The following is a 20,534-nucleotide window of genomic DNA, read 5'->3' as shown; positions in this document are numbered from 1 at the left end:
AAGCGTAAAATGGCAAGAAAAGGACATTTTATTGCCCTTTATAATGTGACTGTCTGTACGAATCAGATTAGTCCTTTTCATTGAAGACTATTTTCCGCTGTCTTTGCTTTTTAATTATTTACTGCAAGTACAGTATGGATTTTGTTTTTAAAATGAAAAACCGAGCAATAACAAAATAAGATGTTGCAACACGTTCACGCTTTTGGAATAGATTTCGGGTTCTACGCTGATCATAATCTTATTTTTGTTTGTTTTTTGTTACAAGTTTGAAAACCTCAAGAAAACTCAGCCGCGGTCATTCAGCAAATGGCGAACTCTACGGCTCTGCACAGCAATATCACCCAAGTGTCCGTCGATAGCAACAAGAACATTGAGAGTGTGAGGATGGCTTATCTAATCTTGTTGGTCCTCTGCTTCTGCATCTTCTTGTACTTCCTTACAATTATACTCTGTCTCTACTTTACCACAGCTCATATTCGAGAGAACACTCGCTATGTCCTTTTTGTCTATATGCTCATTAATGACACACTCTATCTCATCCTGGGGTTTTTTCTGGTGGTGTTTAACATATACTTGATAAACCTCCCTATGGCATTATGCATTGTCTTAGTGACTCTATCCTCAACTTCCTTTATGGCCACCCCCTATTACCTGGCAGTCATGTCTCTTGAACGCTATGTAGCCATTTGCTACCCGCTAAGACATGCACAGCTTTGCACCCCACAGAGATCTCATGCTGCCATTGCAGTCATATGGGCCGTGGGATTCAGCACTTGTGTTGCTGATTTCATTGCCCTGAGCTCCTCAGTTGAGACAAAGTATTTCTCTCTCAGTGGGATTTGTGGTCGGGCAACTTTGATAAAGACCCAAGTGCAAAACACCATTAGATCCATCATCTTCATCTTCAGCTTTGTCATGGTGGGACTAATAATCGTGTACACGTACATCAGGATCATGCTGATTGCACGGAAGCTTAGTTCAAACAAATCATCTGCTTTCAAGGCTGGGAAAACAGTCATACTCCACGCTTTCCAGCTCCTGTTATGCATGTCCGCTTTCACCTCTCATTTTACGGAGATATACCTCAAAGATTATTTTGCTTTTTTTCCTATAACCAACTTCCTCCTATTCATGTGTCTGCCTCGGTTTCTCAGTCCTTTAATTTATGGGATTAGGGACGAAGTGTTTCGCAAATATATAATAAAGTGGCACTCTTCTGCAATCACTTTAGGATAAACCCACCAGCGACCTTGCAGTGTACAAGGTCAAGAGTATGCGACCCGCTTGACTTTTTGTACACATGCTTCAATACACATAAAGAAGAAACCTGTGAGATTTTGAAAACCCTGCATAGAATACATCAGTAAAAATAATCTCTTGCTAATTGTCAAGTACGGCACACCTGTGAGTACGTGATGTGTGTACGGGACCAGGATTAATATACAGCTCGCAAGCTCGCCCACTTTTCACAATCGCAAAAGTCCCTCAAATGAACAATATCTCCCCTAAATTCGTCCCAATATACCATCTATCAAAAACAGCACACAAGTGAGCACGTGACTTATATATGCAACCAGGGTTAATACACACGTCTATCCACTTCCACCAACCGAGAATTTATGTAAACTATGTAATTAATATATCTGCCAGGGTCTCAGGTCCCTGAAAATTGTAGAAAAAAACTATGCAGTTAACACAAAACAATCAGTTGTAGCAAAATGTGTCTAAAAATGTAAATACTCTCTCCAGAGCATGCAACAGTTCATTGAGCCCCGAAGCATTACTTATTAAAGAATTGTTTAATATATGTAGCATAGGCTCTGGCCGCAAGTTATTTTCCTGGGCCCTACCAGTGTAAGTCCTGTTAGATGCAGGCACTGGATGGGTTAATTCCTTCATAAAGACCTTGTGTGCTTTTGCAGTCTTAGATACATTTGATGTATCTAATGGTGGGCCTAGCAACAGCTAGAGAGTGTCAGCCTGAGGGGTGGATACCACTTGGGTCACATACAGGATGTCATGGCCTGTCAGTATCCAGGTCTTTCTTGTTAGGGCTCAGCGTTACAATCACACCAAAGGGTATAAATACTGGCACTCTCACAAAAGTGGGTGTCTCTTTCCTCCCCCTGTGCAGTGAGTAACAGCGACCCTGGGTTTCACAAGGAGGCCTCAGGAGGAGCACTGTGCAGAAGGCCTGGTGTGGGACTCCAGCCCTACCTGTAGGGGAAGCAAGGAAAGATATGTACCTGCTGTAATATCCTGAGCATGCAATAAACACCATTGTGCCCTCTATGAGAGTTATTCACTGTTTAAGGACAAAGAAAGGTGTCAGTATGGACCGTCATTCCATCCAAAGGACTCATGCTGACTGGAGACGCTGCAGCCACGAATAAGGTACCCTGTAAACCCTGTCCTGTTCTCCCCACAACACTGCGGAGCACTCAGCCCTCTTGTTACCTTACAGGTACGCACCACCACATAATATGGATTAGCAGACCAAATCTAACTTAGGGTGGGGGTCCAAGGGCTTCATATATATAAAAATACAATGCTTCAGATTACAGAAAAAGATCATTACAAGAACATACAGCTACAGTAAATGCAGAACAGTTTCTTAAAATAACAGGTAAAAACAGAAATCGCTATACAGTACATTACAATATGTTAGGGTTTTCCACCAGAGAGGTCACTGGCGTAAAAATATAAAAATTCACGTGTTTGGTCTCAAACACACCTCTGTTGAATTCTGATTTTCATAATACCCTGATAAGACTTATGTACTATTTTTTCCCCATTGAAACAACATAAGTCCACCCCTGTCGTAAGTCAGCTTCTAGGTTGACGGTTTTACGACTTAGAAAAATCTTGCTCTCAAAAGACGTTTAAAAAGTGCGTAGATATATAAACACACTCTTAAGTTCCCTTCTCTAACACTTAGACACACGTGAGTCATATCAGTAGATTCTGGCGATTATGACGGACGTAACCAGAATTATGACCGTCTTGCATCTAAATTTGAGTGATAAATGGATATCTGTCCTTGGCACCTCTTACCGATGTAGTGTGTGCTACAGTTTGATTTGTATTCTTGCAACGATTACAGATATGTAACTCTTACTATGCACATTAGATGACATTACAGGATATTCTCATTTTTAATAAAATCCTCCAAGTAAACAGTGTGTGTCGCCTCCTTTCTGTGATGTACAAGGGATGTTTCAGGAATGTTCGTTTCCATTGAAGCTGACAGCCCAGGTGTCTGGCAATCAATTATTGCCTTCTAAACTATGCAAATGTCCCTTTTAGTGATAGCCCCCCTGTTGCAGGGTCAATGCTACAACATATGGGTTTCTGAATTGGCTTGTTTATTTAGCCTAAAAAATGTGGCATACAAAAATAATACAGCTTCTTCTCTGCAAAACATAAACAAAACTGAAAGATCATTCCTGAGCAGGGATTTCCCCTTTTTCCAACAAGGACTGTTTAAAGTCCAAAGTATCAATATAGCAAACAGTTATTATAGGAAAGACAGCAAGTATATCATTTCATTGTTTCAGTGTGTCTCACTGGGTCAGACAGCCAGGCATGTTTGAGCAGCCTGGGTTTTTAAAGCCCCTTAACGAGGCAGCTGGGACCTGACCAATTAACAAAATCTTTTCCTAGCTGAATTTTAACCTGGTCACTGCTGCACTGCAGACCTACACATAGGTCTGCCAGGCAGAGGGCTGGTGTATTGTATTCACCCTGTTACATTCCTCCCCTGTTAGTGTGTGGCTAGGGCCACGCATGCCTGATGCCTGATCAACCACCCCTTCTCTAGAGATGAAATCGGCGTTTGCATTTTCCTTTCAAGGCCTGTGCTGAATCTTAAACGAGACGGGTTGGAGGGCCATATACCACCTGGTCAACCTAGCATTGGAGTCTTTCATTGAATTTAACCACTTTAATTAAGCATGGTATGTAACCAAGGTAAAATGGACTCCTGCCAGATAATTCCTCAATTGCCCACTTTACAGCGAGGCACTCCTTCTTAATCACTGAGTAGTTTTTTTCCCTCTGGAACAATTTCCTACTCATAAAAAGGATCGGATGTTCTACCCCCTCCAAACTGTTGTGACAGCACTGCCCATAGCCCTATCTCTGATGCATCGGTCTGCATGATAATAGGCCTATTAAAGTCTGGGCTTCTAATGTATATATGTATTTCTTTATTTATGTAGCGACATTAATGTACTTAGCGCTTCACAGTAGTAATACACGTGACAATCATAAATAACAAATAAAAAAAATAACATCATGGGAATAAGTGCTTCAGACTTAAAAATGTACATTTAGGAAGTGGAGTCCCTGATCTGAGGAGCTTACAATCGAATTGGTAGGTAGGAAGCATGTACAGAGACAGTAGGAGGGCATTCCGGTAAGTGTGTCTGCAAGGGGCCAAGCTTCATGTATCAGGTGTATAGTATTAGCCGCGGAGCTACTCATATGCTTCGTTAAGCAGGTGTGTTTTAAGGTGGGACTTAAAGGTAAATATAGAGGGTGCTAGTCGGGTGTGGAGGGGAGCAGCATTCCAGAGGTGCGGGGCAGTCAGTGAGAAAGGTATAAGGCGGGAGCTTCTGGGTATTAAAAACATTTTTCCTTTGCGCGGTTACAGGGAAACACTGCTGTTGTAATACATTTCACAGTAGAAAGAACATTATTCTCGCCACCTTATAGATGGTGGGAGACACACAGACATTTTTATTAAAATCACAGGGTTACTGCCATTATTGGGTTGCCGAGCTGATAATCTACAATCCCCAATAAGGCTCAGGGGCACCCAGCCGGGCAAAATACCTTTATTTACTGACCTGGGTACCCCTTCACCGTCACAACCCCCTCTCCCCCCAATGCTTTACTGATGTCATCATACATGATGTCACAAATGAAATTACTGATGACATCACATATGACATGATCCCATTACATCAGTGAATTTTGGATCAATCCCCAAAGAACCAGGCTTCTCGTGGCCAGTTCTTCCCCAGCCCACTCCTCAAACATTAGGCTTTTCTGGACCCTTCTTCCCCCTCCCCCCCCCCCCCAAACATCACACCTTCGATTCCTCTCTCCTCTCGCTCCTCAGAAACATCAAGCCTCTCCAATCCCTTCACTCTCTCACCCACCCACGCATATGGCTTCTCGGGACCCTCTCTTCTCTTACCCCACAAGCATTAGGTTTCTCTGATGCCTTTCTCCACCCGCCAACAAGAGGCGTGAGGCTTGTCCAATCTCTTTGTCTTCCTTACATCAGGCTTTCTCACTACCCCCCTCCGCTTCTGTGAACCCTTTGTTTTCCTTGCCTCCCTGATATCAGCGTTCTGCTGACCTTTTATCACAACCACATCTCCACACGCATCAGTCTGCTCTTATACTGTATATGTATATATGTATATCTTTATTTACAGTATATAGCGCCTCACGCTGTACCTACAGTGGCGCTTTACAAGAGAGACATTGCAGTACAGTAAATTATAGCACAATAACAATAAGTGCAGCAAATAAGAGCAGACAAAAGTAAAATACATTTCTACCTCGGAGAGCTTACAATTCAGATCCCTTTCTCTACTCACCCTCCGCCTCCCACAAGTATCAGGCTTCTCAATACCCTCTCCCTCCTCCCTCACCCACACTGCTCTCCATGCTTGGTTGTTATGATACTGTAGCTTTGGAGGAATTAACAGTTAATAATGCTGGTCGGAGTGGAAATGAACCACTGTGCTATAGTACTGCACCGACACACTTTATTCGAGCAAATACCCGGTATGTACCTGGCAGATACCTGGAATGCGCCGCTCCTCACCTCTGACAAGCCCCGTTGTGTTTGCCTTCCCAGCCTGGGTTCATGCCTGGCTGACGGGCGGCTGATCTGTTAAATGATAATGATTAGGATTTAATAGGCTGCAATGCTTCGCGTGTATACCAGATGGCATAAATTCATGAATTGTAATGCAGTATATATATATATACTGTGCAGTATTGCAGCCAGCGGGAATAAAATGCTTCAATTCCTGCCTGGAAAATACCTCAATGCACTCGGGCAGAAAAAAGTCACAAACCTCAATACACCCGGGTATACCCGAATTCGTGGGACTAGCCGAGCTCGAATAAAGTGTGTCGCCAGTGTAGTTGTCTTTAGTGTGCTACATCCTTCCTCACATGTGTTGAAGGGAAGATAATAGTGATGGTCTAAGGGAAATAATATAAAGATATAAATCAAAAATGAATACAAAGTGTAAGGGATAACTATTTTCCAAAAGTGTCTAAATAATACAGTGAAATATCAAATAAACAAATGTAATCAGCTAATTAAATGTAATGTAAATGTAACAGCCCTGATGAAGTGATTGATATCACGAAACGCGTAGGGTTGGCGGTGTTTCCTGAAGTTTGGCTGGTAGTCCATATTCTTGTGGTGAAGTACTGGTCCCTCCGGTTATCAACAAAATTGCTGCGGAGATTGATTGCACAGTGGGTGACGTCACAGCAACTGTACCGACAGTGTACACAGCACACAAGGATCCGGACTACGCAGGCCCTGACAGGACCATCTGAGTGGTCACCACTCTTCCCCTTAAAAGTGTGAAGGCTTTTAGTTAGGACACCATGTAAGTGAAAAACCATGTGTTTTTATTTATTTTTTTATTAAAACTGTACTTCTCTATGGGTGTTTGTGCGCTTTCTCTTTTTTTCTATCCTTACATATGTAGCCCTGGCTAGTTTGGACTACTATTCTGCCCTCCCCTCCTGTGCAGTAATACCTGGTAAGGGCAGGTGCCAGGAGTAATCATGGGTTTTCCCCACACAGTGCAGTGCAGTGAGTCAGAGAAGGTAGGCACTCAGGCCCTGTGTCCAATCAGAGGCACAGGCATGGTCTTACTGGATCTGAACATAGTGGATTGACTTCCGGAATTTAGTCAGCCTGCCTCTACCGTGAGAGAGTCAAGGTTTACCCTATCCAGGCTGTCAGGGATCTGGCAGACTTGAGGACCTCCGTTAGGGGAGCGGCAGGGAAACCACTTCCTCTTACCCTACCAGGGGGTAAGAGAAAAGCTCGGACAGCTTCTCGGGCCCTGACCACGAGTGGTGTTGTAACGGTAGACCAGTACTTATGAAAACATTTATATTTTGGGATTCTGGATTGAGCACAAGAAGGCAGGCAAAATAAATTGTGATTTATTTCTTTTCAGACAAACGCACAAATCTTCACAATTACACTTAATGATCACTTACTGGGGTGGGGAAACTAAATAAAATGTCCACTGAACGAATAACTGGATAGCAAAGTCTCTGGGCACCCCTGCACGCATGCAAAGGGGTGCGCGATTTTGATCCAGTTGAGCCAGGTTGCCGGTGAATATTCGCCTGAGGGTGTCCACCGATGGAATCTCCAATACCACTCACTACCAGTACATACAACGACTGAAGAACAACCTACAGAGAGCATATAGCTTTGCATTAGAAGCCACCGCTAAGCTAAACAAAACAACAAGTGGAGGTATGATTGCAAGGTACGATATTGGGAGCTTCAGCCTGGAGACAAGGTTCTTCTACGGAACCTGGGAATACCGGGGAAGCACAAGTTAGCTGGCCGTTGGAGAGACGCTTCATTTAAAGTGGAATCTCAGATGCCTGAGCTCCCTGTTTACCGCATCAAGAATTCGGAAGGCAGGGTAAAGGTCTGGCATCGCAATCAGCTGTTACCCATTCCTAAAGCGTGAAGCTGACCTTTCAAAGGCAAGACAAGAAGAAGATTCAAACGTTATACTGGATTAGTTATCTGAGGAAAATCAGGATCCCTTAGAAGGGACATTTTCAAACTCCAACGAAGGATCGGCCATGGTCCTGTTACTAAGGAACCATCCCCAGTTGAAGCAGTCAGGTGGTCTCTTGAACCAAAGAGTCCTATCTTCACCCCAAAGGGTGTTAATGACATTCACTCTATGAGAGGGCAAGGGCCTCAAGCCGATGGTAGCATCTCTGACAACGAAGAATTAGAAGAGATTGAAGAAGTTCGTCGGAGTCAAAGACTGAGATGCCCTCCAATGAGGGTGGCTTACGATTCATTAGGGGCACCCCACTATGAACCTCAGCAGTCATCTCGGTGAAAGTTTGCCTCCATTATGGTTATTCTGACTTAAGTTTTGAATGCCATTTAAGTATGTACATATTATGTTTTTATTATATAAGTTGTGAAATGTATTTTCATTATATAAACGTGTGTGTTTAGTTCTCAGCGGGGAGGTTGAATTCCCCACCAGGCGAAGGATGTAGTGGGTTCACCCTTCCGTACCTTGGATGTGGGGGAGATGCTCCACTGCTCCGCTGAGATATGCGGTAGTGGCAGTGGCCATATTGGAATTGACCCACATGCGCAGAATCGTCAGGAGCGGCAGCCATCTTGGATGTGACACCGCAATGCAATTCAATGGGAAATGGAGATCATGGGAGCCATACTGGACGGGGCACTGCCGGAAAAGACAGGAAGGAAGCAGGGAGGAATCCAGGATGTCCTCCGCGGGGATCCAGGATGACCTTCAGTCCTGACAGAGCCGGGAAGGAAGTGTTCAGGGAGCAGTCAGCTTCCTGGACTAGGTCAGACCTTGCCTCTTAGGCCCCAGATAGCCCCTGTCACTCAAGTGGAGTATTGCAGGGCCTGCCATACTATAGGGATCATCCCTTACTTTATTATAATATGCTTTAAATCATAATACATCATACTAGTGATTCAAGCTACCTGCTTACTCTGATTCTTGAGTGCTGGAACCCCACACACATTTAATAAGTACACTATATACCTACAAAATGAATTGGATTGGTGAAGGTTTGTGATAAAAACCAAATCTCTGATACCACTAAAAACCTGTAGAAAACTCAAGAGAGCTACAGTACATAGTTAAGGTTATTATATCAGAGCAGTCATGTATAACACATTGTGAAATGCTACGTATACTCCGTAAGGAAATACCTGCTGGTAAAAACACGGTGTGTCATCTGGGAGATCTGGTAATGCTGTGTCCAGAGAAAACTCACTACATGTGTAACCCTTCGCCTGCTGGAGGGATAGGCAAAGTACTGCAGGACAGGGTGATGCAAGTCTCTCTAGCAGCCAAAGAGTAAATGATGCTGAATACAATAGGGAGTTAGGAGGAGATAAATACCTTAGGATGACAGTTTCTATAAGATTCTCACCTACAGCCGCTGGACTGCTAATATCTACCTGTACAGTATGCTGGGACCGCAATGCTAACGGAACAGGTGCACTGCTAATATCTACCTGTACAGTATGCTGGGGCTGCAATGCTAACGGAACAGGAGCACTGCTAATATCTACCTGTACAGTATGCTGGGGCTGCAATGCTAACGGAACAGGAGCACTGCTAATATCTACCTGTACAGTATGCTGGGGCTGCAATGCTAACGGAACAGGAGCACTGCTAATATCTACCTGTACAGTATGCTGGGGCTGCAATGCTAACAGAACAGGAGCACTGCTAATATCTACCTGTACAGTATGCTGGGGCTGCAATGCTAACGTAACAGGTGCACTGCTAATATCTATCTGTACAGTATGCTGGGACTGCAATGCTAATAGAACAGGTGCACTGCTAATATCTACCTGTACAGTATGCTGGGGCTGCAATGCTTACAGAACAGGTGCACTGCTAATATCTACCTGTACAGTATGCTGGGACTGCAATGCTAACGGAACAGGTGCACTGTGAGTATAACTTTTATTTCACCAAAAATAAGAGTCAGAGGATTTTAAATTAAATCCCATAACTAAATTCACGTGTTTTGGTGCTTGTAGTCAGAGGAAAATCAAACTATGTGTAATTCTTTTGAATAAAAAAGTTGATTAGTTAATTTAGCTAATTATGTGTGTTTGATCAAATATAGGATTCTCTTTCTTTGTACCCAATAACTGGGCAAGCCTGGTGGCCAAATAAAACCAAGAAGCAACATCAGATTCCCCGAACCGCCCCCCCCCCCCCCCCCCGACTCCCCCCACCAATTTTCTCTTTATGCTTAAACAATCCAGTTGATTTAAATGTAATTCCCCATAAAACATTTTGGGACAGATTTTACACAAGACACAATCTCCTGTCAGCAAAGCTGGGGCACACATACTCCAAGGAAAATCATTCCATTGAAACCAATGGTATTTTCATCTTGGATAAATCTGGTATGGTGATTTTTTTGCCCCAGTTTTACAGCCTTTGATACAGATATGGGTTGGTGTTTTTTTTGTTTTGTTTTTTTTTTAAGTTGGCCCAGTTTATAAAAAAAAGAAATCCCACACAAGTACAATAACTTTTGGGGTGTTTTCACTCGAATTTGAACATTCAGACGAAGTTCAACTGAAACCTATGAATGGTCTTCAAACTTCGGATTTTGAACCTACAAAATTGCCCAACCTTACACATCACCAATGCACAATACAGAACCATAGTTATCAATGAAAAGGAATTCAGTGAGAAGGGAATTGAAGTTCATCCTTGGAAAAATTGGATTGAATTCTTTTTTAACTCGTTTTGCAGCTGGGAGACTTTTGTAAATGCAATTATAAGGTATATCCATGAAAATTACAGCCTTTTCATAGAAAAACATCTCTTCACTATTGTGTTACAAGAATAGTCCCAATATTATAGAGTCCTCTCAAATGAAGTATAGTAAGAAAATAATGTCCCTTTCAATAGCTCTATAAGTTTGTATTGAGCTCTTTTGGTGATGTCAGTTTAATACTCTTCTCTAGGTTTGCCCTTTCTCAGGCTCAGTTAGTGATTATTATTTTCTGCTTTTTTTATATGACCCCACTATCAGTATTTAGTTGTTCCCTGATATATCTGCTGGTTCCTCTTACATAGAGGCTCCTACTAGTATGGATCCAATTCCAAAGATAGTTTAACTTTATTATTGGCCGTTACTCACGCTGATTATATAGTGCAGCCAATTGGTATCTCCTAAATTATTTTTTGTTTGTCCGACAGTCCAGCAACATGGGCAGGATAAAATATACACACCTCCACCGCTTCTACAATTAATGATTTTATATTGTTCCATCAGCATTGTCAAAACTTTTGTTGTCTTTCACATGCTTGATATCTGGCATATTTGAACCGTCCTTGCAAATTATTCCCACTTATTGACCTTATTACTAGTCCTTGAATGTTCCTCTTAATAACTCCTGACTAGATGGGCCTTGATAGTGGAACTAGCAGTTGACTCACGGAAAAATCAAATACAGATACCGGAGCCCCATTAAAAAAAGCTGATAATAACCATGACTGGCAGAGTTTAAGATGGAGGAAACCAAGAGAAAAGTTTAAAACTGACATCAAAAGAGCTCGATGCAAACTTACAGAGCCCTTGAAAGGGACATTTCCTCACTTATACGTCATTTCAAAGGTCTCAAATATAAAATAAGGACTTTTCTTGTAATACAATAGTGAGTAAGTGTTTAGATGTTTATCTATGAAAGGACCATTATTATATTTACATGGATGTTTTTTATAATCACATATGATAAATGAGGGGATATGACTGGTATGAGTTTTACTATATGTTTTGGGTATGTTTTGATTTTGCTATATTTCTGGGGGCACACAGTGGGGGGCGGTTGCAGAGGCCCCGCACTCTTCCCCGAAGCATTTCAATTGCTGGGGGATCGCGAGGCCTCTGTAACTCACTTACCGGGATTCAGGAGAGTTGCTGTGACACGTTGCCATGGCAACGCAGCGTCAACTGACGCCGCTGTGTCATATGACATCACTTGCCCATCGCCTTGGCAACGTCATTTGACGCCTGCAAACAAGGTAAGGGGGGCGCGAAAGCGAATGGGAGTTGGCAGGGGGGCGCAGCTCCAAAAGTTTGCGCTCCCCTGCTATATTTAATAGATTAAATGAGGGGCTGCATATATATTTTTAAACAATGAATGTAGCGTGTATCAGTAGGGGAATGACTTGTGAATGCATTGCCACCGTCTTTTGTTTTTTTTTAACTGCATCAAACTTTTATGGGTAAGCCATGTTTTGGGGAGAATTATGGATTTATGGATTTAGGCTTAGGCTGCGCTTATGGTGCCAGCGACGGCGTCAAAACAAATGCATTGTCACCGTAGTGGACACTTGTAGGATGTAGTATTGGATTGGGTGTGGGCCGGGGGGGGGGCGGGGGAGGTTGTAGTTGATAGAGTAACATACTGCAGGGGTACGCAAAGTTTCTGCGCAGCGCCCCCTTGCCTGCCAGCCCCAGCGCTCATGCCCACACATGCTGGTGAACCGGCGTCAAATGCCGCCGCGGGTCATGTGACGTCACATGGGGGTGATATGGGGTGTGGGGGGGTAGAGATAGAATGGGGGAAGGTGAGAGAGACGTAGAGAATGGGGTTGTGGGAGAGAGAGAATGGGGAGTAGGGGAGAGAGAATGTGTAGGTTGGAGAGAGGATGGGGTGAGAAATGGGAACGGAGAAATAAATCAATAATACAGCGTAATTGGGGTCACTATTAGACAAACACCATAATAATATTTATTTTTAGTGCTGTCATTTGTTTTAGAAATAATTTTTTACGGTTACCAGTTTTAACTTTTTAAAATGTGGTCACCCTACGTATGAGACAGAGTTGAAAATGGAAGGCCTGGATTGAGTTCAATATCCCGTGATAAAGAGAGTAACCGTATAATTAGAAATATGAGTAATTGTTTGCAGGTAGCAACGTTGTGTCCATAGACAATGCAAAGCTTTTGAGAAGTCCAGGGTGTATTATTACATTGTGTGTGGGACAAGGGGGAGAATGTTGTAGAGCAACACACACATATATCTATATATATACAGTGGTCGACAAATCACCAAAAAATCTACTCGCCGAACAAAAAAATCTACTCGCCACCTACAACCACACGTGTGCTGCTTGGGCCAATAGGAGCTCACCACGATGTTAAATCCACTCGCCCGGGGCGTGCAAATGTATAGGTTTGTCGAACACTGTATATATATATACACATATACATGCTGCCTGCTGATTTCGTTTCCAAACAGTATCGTATTCCATATATATATATATATATATATATATATATATATATATATATATATCTTATACTATATTAGTGAAAGCACTGTATGTTTGCCTGCCTGCCTGCCTGCATGCATGCCTGCCTGCTGGATGTCCGGTGTCCCTAGCGGCAATCTCATTGGTCCCTTGGCCCGCCCGCCCCCGCACACCTCTCATTGGCCTCACACACTCACACCACCCCCTTGGCCCGCCCCCCACACCTCTCATTGGCCTGAGGCGGAGTGACGGGCCAAAGGTCCAAAAAAATAAATAAAACACACACACACACACACACACACACACACACCTCTCTCCCCTCTCCAAATCACCTTTTCCCCCTCCCCAGCGGCATCACCTCTTCCCCCTCCCCAGCGGCATCACCTCTTCCCCCTCCCCAGCGGCATCACCTCTTCCCCCTCCCCAGCGGCATCACCTCTTCCCCCTCCCCAGCGGCATCACCTCTTCCCCCTCCCCAGCGGCATCACCTCTTCCCCCTCCCCAGCGGCATCACCTCTCCCCGCTCCAAATCACCTCTCCCCGCTCCAAATCACCTCTCCCCGCTCCAAATCACCTCTCCCCCCTCCCCGCTCCAAATCACCTCGCTTCCCGCAGCTGCCACGCGGCGCGTAAGATGGCGGACCCCCTTCCTCCCTCGCGGCGCCGAGTCAGACGGTGGCGGCGCCCGGAAGTACAGGTAGGTGTCGCTCCCCACCTCCGGCGCCAAACGGAACTGAGAAAGGGCGCATCAACTGAGGTGTGTGTGTGTGTGTGTGTGTGTGTGTGTGTGTGTGTGTGTCACTGTCCACTGCCCCCCCTCCTATCCACTGCCCCCCCTCCTGTCCACTGCCCCCCCCTCCTGTCCACTGCCCCCCCTCCTGTCCACTGCGTCCCCCCTCCTGTCCACTGCGTCCCCCCTCCTGTCCCCCCTCCTGTCCCCCCTCCTGTCCACTGCCCCCCCCTCCTGTCCACTGCCCCCCCCCTCCTGTCCACTGCCCCCCCTCCTGTCCACTGCCCCCCCCTCCTGTCCACTGCCCCCCCCTCCTGTCCACTGCCCCCCCTCCTGTCCACTGCCCCCCCTCCTGTCCACTGCCCCCCCCTCCTGTCCACTGCCCCCCCCCTCCTGTCCACTGCCCCCTCCCTCCTGTCCACTGCCCCCCCCCTCCTGTCCACTGCCCCCCCCCTCCTGTCCACTGCCCCCCCCTCCTGTCCACTGCCCCCCCCTCCTGTCCACTGCCCCCCCCTCCTGTCCACTGCCCCCCCCTCCTGTCCACTGCCCCCCCTCCTGTCCACTGCCCCCCCCCTCCTGTCCACTGCCCCCCCCCTCCTGTCCACTGCCCCCCCCCTCCTGTCCACTGCCCCCCCCCCCCTCCTGTCCACTGCCCCCCCCCTCCTGTCCACTGCCCCCCCCCCTCCTGTCCACTGCCCCCTCCCTCCTGTCCACTGCCCCCCCCTCCTGTCCACTGCCCCCCCCTCCTGTCCACTGCCCCCCCCCTCCTGTCCACTGCCCCCCCCCCTCCTGTCCACTGCCCCCCCCCTCCTGTCCACTGCAGGAAATGCAGGGGGAGGAATCCATGCCTTTGAGGCGCCCCCCCCCTCCCTTTGACGCCCCCCCCCTCCCTTTGACGCCCCCCCTCCCTTTGACGCCCCCCCCCCCTCCCTTTGACGCCCCCCCCCCTCCCTTTGACGCCCCCCCCTCTCCCTTTGACGCCCCCCCCCTCTCCCTTTGACGCCCCCCCCCTCCCTTTGACGCCCCCCCCCTCCCTTTGACGCCCCCCCCCTCCCTTTGACGCCCCCCCCTCCCTTTGACGCCCCCCCCCTCCCTTTGACGCCCCCCCCTCCCTTTGACGCCCCCCCCCTCCCTTTGACGCCCCCCCCTCCCTTTGACGCCCCCCCCCTCCCTTTGACGCCCCCCCCCTCCCTTTGACGCCCCCCCCTCCCTTTGACGCCCCCCCCCTCCCTTTGACGCCCCCCCTGCCTTTGACGCCCCCCCCTGCCTTTGACGCCCCGCGCGCACACACTGACTGACTGCCGCACGCACGCACACACTGACTGACGCGCACACAAAGCCTGACTGACGCACGCACACACTGACTGAGGCACACACTGACTGTGTGTGCGTCAGTCAGTCTGTGTGTGTTTGTGTTTCTGCCTCAGACTCACTGACGCGCGAGCAAACACACAGTGACTGACGCACACACGCTACATGAAGCTGTAAAGGAGGGAGGGAGGGGGGGACTGGATTGATGTGAATGGGGGACAAACAGAGAGAGGGGGGAGGAGAGAGAGGAACGGGAACATTACATCCCGGGCAACGCCGGGTCTCTCAGCTAGTATATATATATATATATATATATATATATATATATATATATATATATATATGCAATACGATACTGTTTGGAAACGAAATCAGCAGGCAGCACTCCAGAATTGAACAAACAATACACTTATTTGTTCAATTCTGGAGTGCTGCATGCTGATTTCCAAACTGTATCGTATTGCTTATTCTTCATTATAGGATCTGCACCCACACCAGTGACTATTATTACAGAGTGCTTTTTGTTCTTTTTCTATGATATATATATATATATATATATATATATATATATATATAAAAGAACAGTTTTAAAGACAGCGCACCTTTTTCCAGCACACCCAAATTGCTGCCCTGCTGGTGACGTATGCCAAAATGTTGCACCAAATACCAATATATGCAAATATAACTGTATGCTCATCTGCATGTCTTAGGCAGGTCTGCAACCCCGCCTTTCCCCATCATCACCCAGCATACAGCACTTCCACTGCAGCAAGGGATTCTGGGAAATGACATGCAAATGAGCACACAGTGTCACTTTTTGCCTCAATAACCATTTTTAACATGGTTCCCTATAGGCTTAAGCTTGCTGCATGGTCACAGCTTTGAGCACAGCCAGGGTTAAGGTGCATACCCAGAAAACCACCCACAGACAGCTGTTTCGACCTTGATGGGTCTCATCAGTGTGGGGTTGGCTTTACTGGGAATGCAAGAGAGGCTATGGGATAGGCTAAACCATAATACTGAGTTAAGTTATGGTGAGTAAAAAAAGTGACAAAAACCCTCCACAGGAAAGCAAATATGCAAATATAACTGTATGCTCATCTGCATGTCTTAGGCAGGTCTGCAACCCCGCCTTTCCCCATCATCACCCAGCATACAGCACTTCCACTGCAGCAAGGGATTCTGGGAAATGACATGCAAATGAGCACACAGTGTCACTTTTTGCCTCAATAACCATTTTTATTTATTGCCATGGTTATTGCAGATGAGCATACAGTTATATTTGCATATTTGCTTTCCTGTGGAGGGTTTTGTCACTTTTTTTACTCACCATAACTTAACTATATATATATATATATATATATATCTACTATATATTTCTGAAAGCACTGTATGTCTGCGTCCCTAGCGGCAATCTCATTGGTCCCTTGGCCTGTCCGCCCCCGCACCTCTCATTGGCCTCACACACTCACACCACCCCCTTGGCCCGCCCCCGCACCTCTCATTGGCCTGAGGCAGAGTGACGGGCCAAAAAAAAAAAAAAAACACACACACACACACACACACACACCCCCCTTCACTCTCCGTTGTCAGTTGGACTGCAGCTCACCTTCCACACACACACCCCCCCCTCCTCTCCCGGTGCCCCTCACTCTCTCCCCCCTTCCCACCTCACCCAAATCCGCGACCCGGGCCTCCTGCTCTCCCCCTCACATGCGCCGCGCGACCCGGCCCTCCTGCTCTCCCCCTCACGTGCGCCTCTCCTGGTGCCCCTCCTCTCCCGGTGCCCCTCACTCTCTCCCACCTCCCCACCTCACCCAAATCCGCGACCCGGGCCTCCTGCTCTCCCCCTCACGTGTGCCGCTACCGGAGAGGGGAAGCGCGGCGCGGGACTCCTCCTCACGTGCACCGGCTCCCGCCAGCTTCCCGAACTCACCTCCTGCCCCAGCCAGATGCCACGGGGTCAAGGTAAGTCACCCACCGTCTCCCACCCACGCACCCACCCAGTCACCCACACACCCACTCACCCAGTCACTTTCACCCAGTCACCCACCCAGTCACCCACACACCCACTCAGTCACACACTCACTCAGTCACCCACCCACTCAGTAACCCACCCACCCACTCACTTAGTCACCCACCCACTCACTTAGTCACCCACTCAGTCACCCACCCACCCACTCACTCAGTCACCCACCCACACACCCACCCACCCAGTCAGTCACCCATTCACCCACCCAGTCAGTCACCCATTCACCCACCCAGTCAGTCTCCCACTCACCCACCCACTCAGTCTCCCACTCACCCACCCACTCAGTCTCCCACTCACCCACCCAGTCAGTCTCCCACTCACCCAACCAGTCAGTCTCCCACTCACCCACCCAGTCACTGACCCCACCCACCCACTCACCGACACCACCTACCCACTCACTGACCCACCCAGTCACCGACCCCAGTCACTGACCCACCCAGTTACCGACCCTGAAAAAGTCACCCAGTCACCGACCCACCCACCGACCCAAAGTCAAACCGACCCAAAGTCACCAACCCACCGACCCAAAGTCAAACCGACCCAAAGTCACCCACCCACCGACCCAAAGTCACACACCCACCGACCCAAAGTCACCCACCCACCGACCCAAAGTCAAACCGACCTAATGTCACCCACCCACCGACCCAAAGTCAAAAAACTCAAACCGACCCAAACTCACCCATCCAGTCACCGACCCAAAGTCACCCACCCACTCAGTCACCAACCCACCCACCCACTCAGTCAAGTGTCACCCACCCACCAGAGGGGTAGGGTGCGTATGTGCAAGGTGTCAGTGGCCCCTGCACTGAGCCAGAGACCCAAGTTAGGTCCAAGTTAGGCCCGCCTCCCACATAGGTTGTGGTTGCTATAGGGACTTGCCCCTTAGACAGGGACATTGGCCCGCTTTGCACCATCAGTTCAGGCATACAGCCAGGATGCGGCTGTGGATTGGCGCTTGGGGGTTTGGCACCAGACCAACCTTTAGGAGAGAGAGACTTTTACGGTGGGACACTCCTTCCAGACACCACCCAACTCGGAGGCGGACTCATCGCTGACGAGTGTGGGATCGTACGGCCTTCATCTGCAGTCTGCTTTACCGGGTGCCGGAGCATGCAACAGGTACAACAAGTGCACCAACTGTACACACGCTAGTGGGGCAGCGCTGCCTCACACACGGGTGGGAATTGCAACTTGTGGACACCAGAGTGCAACAACTCCCATCCAGGAAAAAACCGGGACACAGCATCAATCGTGGGATAAGCAGCGGAGGCTCAGCCCTCCTGTGAGCCAAAGGTAACGCACCATACACACACAGTAGCCTCCATATCTCCCAGGGGGTGGGGAAATATTGTGCTACAATTGGAGGCGCTGCTGAGAGCTCAGACCTGGGGTGCCCTATTCAGTCCAAATTAAGTCAATCTAATTCTCCAACATGCTGGTGCCCTCAAGACAGGAGGTCCATGCCTGGGCCTTCAAGGTCAAAGAGCCACCCAGCCACGGTTGCAGTGGGGAATGTCCCCGCTCTCATGTTCCAAACAGAGATCTCGGACCACTTAAAACGACTTTCTCGATCTAAGCAAAGCATGGATTAGAGAGCGCGAATTTGATAGCACATATCAGTAGAGCACGATATTACTAACGTCGGGTCAAGAAATATGCCAGGTAGATGCTCCACAGGCTCTCCATACCCAGAGGCCTCGCCCGAAGGCTACCCGCTCATATATCCTTAGTTAATAGAGATCTGGAAAATGTTCACCTCATGCCTCTCCTCAGAGGCCCCCTCTCAAGCCGCAATGTCCCCCATCTCCTCGGGGGATGGTCGACTCCTGCACCAATCGCTAGTACCCCCAACAGGGTAGACGTACCTGTACCCCGTGTAACCTTCACCCCAAGTGTCGCACTTGGGGCCCTCAGCTGGGCCAGGAGTCCCCACAGTCACCCATCCCTAGTCCAAGGGCTGGAAATGATGGTCGCTTATCAAGTGGTGGCTCCGCACTGGGATTGACCTTACCGCAACTACTGTAGGCCCTTAATATGTCTTCACAGTCACAGAATTACAGAAATCTCAAGGCCTTCTCCGGGATAGTACCCACACCTTTAGGAGAAGAAGAGTTCGAGGCTTGGAGGGAGCACGCTCTCTGCATTATAGACGAGTGTTCTTGCTCAGAGGCCGTCTAGAGACAGAGGCTGGCCGAATGCCTCCTATCCCCGGCCTCGCAACTTGTACGGATGCACCGAGACACAGATGGTGACGTTACCGCTCACGAGTTAGTGGAACTTTTAACCCAATCTTATACCAGCAAAGGCGACGAGGATGGGCTCCTGGCTCAGATTAAGGTTTTCCACCAAAAGGAGGGAGAAGCATTATCTGCATTTGCACGCAGGCTCCAACTATCCCTTTGGACACTGATCTCTAAGAAAATAATTTTGGCCGCAGTGGTGGATCAGTACCGGTTCAAACAACGGCTGATGGGATCACTACCATCACACCCAGTAGCCCTTTTGATGCGAGGCGCTCCTGCCAGTGTAGGGGAAACTAACTGGGGCCTATGGGAACGTGTATGGCCTAGTCCAAAGGCTAACTCTCCCTACGCCTGCTCCGTCTGGACTGATACGCCATCTCCAGTCAGCGGAGGATATCCTGAACGACAGGATCTCCTCCTCTTGCAGCGCCAACCTCAAGATGGCCGCTGCTTTACATGTAGTCCATATGTATGTGGCTGCGCCAACCACAACATGGCCGACACAGCTCACTAAACCCTCCCACACAACGGGACCACTGCCAGGGAGGAAGCAAGGGAGGGTACCCTGCTACATATCTTTGTAAGGATTTTGCTTGATCCATGTCGTGTTTTACTGTCAGTTCAGGTTTTCCAGACTGCCTGCCCTTTCTGCTCCAACTGGCCATTTTGTGTACTCGCAGCCTGCTATATAAGGCTGCTGTTCCTGGTGGGAGACGCCGAGCAAAGTTCTGTTTGCTGCAGCTCCGTTTGATCTTTGCTCTCACGCATTACCCTTTTGCCTATTTGGAATCCCTGTTGCTGACCCTGACCGTGACCCCGACCTCACTGCCTTCCACCTGCCCTGACCATTTGCCTGTCGCCTGGACTCTAAACCACTAACGCCAGACCTGACAGTCTGCCTACCGACTACGTATACTCCTATAGGACTCTGTCGCTGGGCTCTGGTCGGTTATTCTACATTCCTACCTCAGCCCTGTGGGTCCGCTTCCTGATTTGAGACGAGCACTGTCACAGTTTGCCTTTATTTATATTGCACCATTAATGTAAATAGCGTTTCACTGCAGTAATACATATTACATAAAAATATAAATAACAAATAATTCAAATAACACATAATGGGAAAAAAA

General features: G+C 47.9%; 1 protein-coding gene across 1 annotated transcript; it reads left to right on the top strand.

Annotated features, from left to right (window-relative positions):
• The first annotated feature begins 306 nt into the window (after positions 1 to 306).
• Positions 307 to 1,236, top strand: LOC142490805 (odorant receptor 131-2-like). Its single transcript, XM_075593228.1, has one exon. The coding sequence runs from the start codon at positions 307 to 309 to the stop codon at positions 1,234 to 1,236; it is 930 nt and encodes a 309-aa protein (XP_075449343.1).
• Positions 1,237 to 20,534: the final 19,298 nt, after the last annotated feature.

This window comes from Ascaphus truei, chromosome 3, assembly GCF_040206685.1.
Source record: "Ascaphus truei isolate aAscTru1 chromosome 3, aAscTru1.hap1, whole genome shotgun sequence".
Lineage (NCBI taxonomy): Eukaryota > Metazoa > Chordata > Amphibia > Anura > Ascaphidae > Ascaphus > Ascaphus truei.
The sequence above is the reverse complement of the archived record's forward strand: the minus strand, read 5'-3'. Positions and strand labels throughout refer to the sequence as shown.